General features: G+C 47.9%; 1 protein-coding gene across 2 annotated transcripts in view; it reads left to right on the forward strand.

Moving 5' to 3' along the window:
• The first annotated feature begins 2,577 nt into the window (after nucleotides 1–2,577).
• Nucleotides 2,578–3,043, forward strand: part of VAPA (VAMP associated protein A) — a 49,959-nt gene continuing 49,493 nt past the window's right edge. The window contains exon 1 of one of the 2 annotated variants that reach the window (XM_006164031.3): nucleotides 2,578–2,922. In XM_006164031.3, coding sequence (XP_006164093.1) covers nucleotides 2,844–2,922 — 79 coding nt within the window. In that variant the 5' untranslated portion in view covers nucleotides 2,578–2,843. The remainder of the gene's footprint in view (nucleotides 2,923–3,043) is intronic. The other variant, XM_006164032.3, reaches the window with a different exon arrangement.

Raw genomic sequence — 3,043 nt, forward strand, 5'->3', positions numbered from 1 at the left:
CATCTTCTGGCTTCATGGGTTGTCTTTTCATTGTGGCTTTGGGAAAAGCAAAAATATGCAGAATGGAAAATTGGGCAACTCCCTCTGTCCCATAGTTTTACCTCTACTACTGACATGAGGTGCTCTCACCTGTGTTTTCATTTCCATATTTAACAACTAAAGTAACCCTTGCCAACTGTTGTGAGTAAACTTTGACGATGTTTGGAAAGTTCTTTGTACTACTAGAAGAAAGGTACTAATAAATGTCTATGCCCAGGACTGAGTCATTGTTAACGCAATCTTCTAAAGTATTAATGGGGGATTAATTCCAAGCTTTTTTTCTTCTCAAAATATCATATATATAAAATTCTTACAGATTTTAAGGCTAGACCTCAATGAGGAAACTTCAATAGTTCAAAGAAAAATGAAAATAAAGTACAGGTTTTCATGCCATGCACATGACCTGGAAAAACGGAGGAAAAGGGTCTGTAGAAATGACCAGGCTCTGTTGGGTAGTGCTTGTTCTCTCTCTCTCATACACATGCATATGCTCTCTGGAATGATTTTTTTTTTTTTAAATATGAGCTTATTTTGGTGCAAAACATTTGAAACCTGTATGTAGTTTTATCATAATATGCATTTTCTATGAACTTTTTGAAACCTTCACATGACCTTCCCATGATTTTCATGAGATGGAAAAATGTTGATTCTAATGGTGGGTGACTAAAGTGGGCAGAGGTTTCTTAATGGTGTAGCCTGGAAAACTAGAATACATCTAGTTCAGGCTTCCTATTAAACCCACCGTGAACAGGCAATCTTGTCCTATAGTGGAGTGAAGGGAAACTTCCTTCACCTGTTGTCCTACTAATTGGCCGTTTGCACAGTAGGGATTCCTAAATGCTTTCTGGTAAGAGAAGTGTCCCTTCAGCTGTGGGGTCCCAGGTCAACCAAGGCTAGCTCGCCTTTGCTCTTGAAAAAAAAGAGTCCTTAGGCAGGCAAAAAATTTGGAGTTTGTAAGGGTTTTTAGGGTTGTCAGTTCACAACTAAACATCTGGGTCTCTATCCTGTGGACTGTCAACCTCTATCATTTTTTTCCCTCATTTTTTTTAAGCCTTAACCCTTTCTTTTCAATAAACATACAATTTTTGTATTCTCCTTTAATGATACTTGAGATTTCAAAATAAATTTTGTGAGTAAAAAGAAATCAAAGGAGACGTAAAGTTACAACATGCTTTTCAAAATAGTTAAGCACTCCTATCCTCTCAGATCCTTCCTGACTGAGATACATTCCTCCTGTGTGGCACAGTCTTCTGTGAATGCTAGATTAGCTTTTCCGGAGAGCTGTTCCTAGATGGGCTCTAGTATAGGGATTACACATTAAAACTTGGACTTCGTGCCTAGGTCTAGACTACTAGGTCTGGACTACTGTACCGTTTGTCTCATTTATTTTTTAGACAAACTGGGCTGTTCCTTCCTGGCAGTGAGCATCAATATGTCCTTTGTTTCGTGGTGCTTCCTAGGGACCTAAATTCAAGTGGTAGCATTAAATACAATACAGGTTTATTTACAGGACATTCATTTAATTTGATGTTCCTGTGTCCAGGTATCCTGCAATTGGTGGAAGATTTGTCAGCAACTTTGCTGCTGGAATTTTTCTCGTTTAGTTCAGTTTACTACAGATGATCGTAAATGATGCAGTTGGAATTCGTTTCTAACATGTGAATGTGACGACTGTTTTGGTCTCTGTCTATGATAGATCAAAACTAAGGAATAGACTACGGAAACCAAAATGAGCGTGTAGACTTTTTCATTTCTAGCTGGATCGTATGTGCCTTGTCAGATTGCCCCTACGACGCGTTTGCTGTTTAAACGAGGTGTATTTCCTCATGTGATTTTGCATCATTGGAGAGAATTCAGGAAGCAGGAGAGATTGGGTTGGAATATGACAGAAAATTCAGTTCTACCGATAGAAGGATAGAATTACACAGCAAACCAACAAACCTTGTGTTCCATAGGGTAGGTTTTACATTTATAACAAGGGGGTTTCGGGTCAGATTTCAAAAATACGTCTTTCTTTTTAGCGCAGTTGACACAAGAGCCAACAAGAGTGTCCCCGGACCCCACCCCATTCGCGTCCAACGGACTTCATTCCCTTTCCCGCTTACAAACAGCCGCTACTACAGTTCCCAGAAGGCACTGCGAAAAGACCCGGCCCTCAGCAGAGGCCCCGCCCCATAGAGCACGCTGGGAGTTGTAGTAATCCGGCGCCTCCGGACTACTCTTTCCTTCCATTAGCTATTCCTACTTAGAGGAGGGTGTTGCACAGCCATAGCGGATTATGGAGAGTCGTACTCAACGCTGAGCGTGACGGAAGACTGCGCCTCTTGCCCTGAGGTGCGCTCTGCGTCTGTCCCTCCATCTCACGGAGCTTTGCCCCGCCCCCTGTCCACGCCCGTTCCCTTGACAGCGGGGCTGTGCTCTGAGCCGCGAACAACCCGCCAGCGCGCAGGCGCACCAGCCCCGCGCCGCGCTAGGCAGGCCTCGAGGGCGGGACAGGAGCGAGGGGCTCCCGGCCACCGGGGCGCGCACGTAGGCACGCAGAGGCCGTCACGTGGGGCGCCGAGGATCGCAGTGCGCGTGGCCGCGGCGGCTGGTGTGGGGTTGAGTCAGTTGTGAGACCCGGAGCTGCTGGCCCAGCGGGCGGCCCACCGAACCGGCGACAGAGCGGCAAGGGGGGGGGGGGCGAAGGAGCTGTGAGCCTGGCCCCGTCCTAGAGCTCGACCGATTCGGCGCTACCGTCGTCTCCCGCCCCCAGCCCGCAAACCGCCGCCGCGGGCGCGCCCCCGCTCTGCGCTGTCTCTCCGATGGCGTCCGCCTCCGGGGCCATGGCGAAGCACGAGCAGATCCTGGTCCTCGACCCGCCCACAGACCTCAAATTCAAAGGTAGGCCAGAGAAAGACACCCCCTGAGCGGAGTGGGGCGAGCGGAGGGTTCCGGCGCGCGGAGGGTCTGTAGGCGCCGCGGCGGCTGGCTCCGAGGGAGGCAGCTCCCCAGTACGCCTCGG

The sequence above is a fragment of the Tupaia chinensis genome, unplaced genomic scaffold (assembly GCF_000334495.1).
Source record: "Tupaia chinensis unplaced genomic scaffold, TupChi_1.0 Scaffold143584_1, whole genome shotgun sequence".
In the NCBI taxonomy this organism is placed as follows: domain Eukaryota; kingdom Metazoa; phylum Chordata; class Mammalia; order Scandentia; family Tupaiidae; genus Tupaia; species Tupaia belangeri.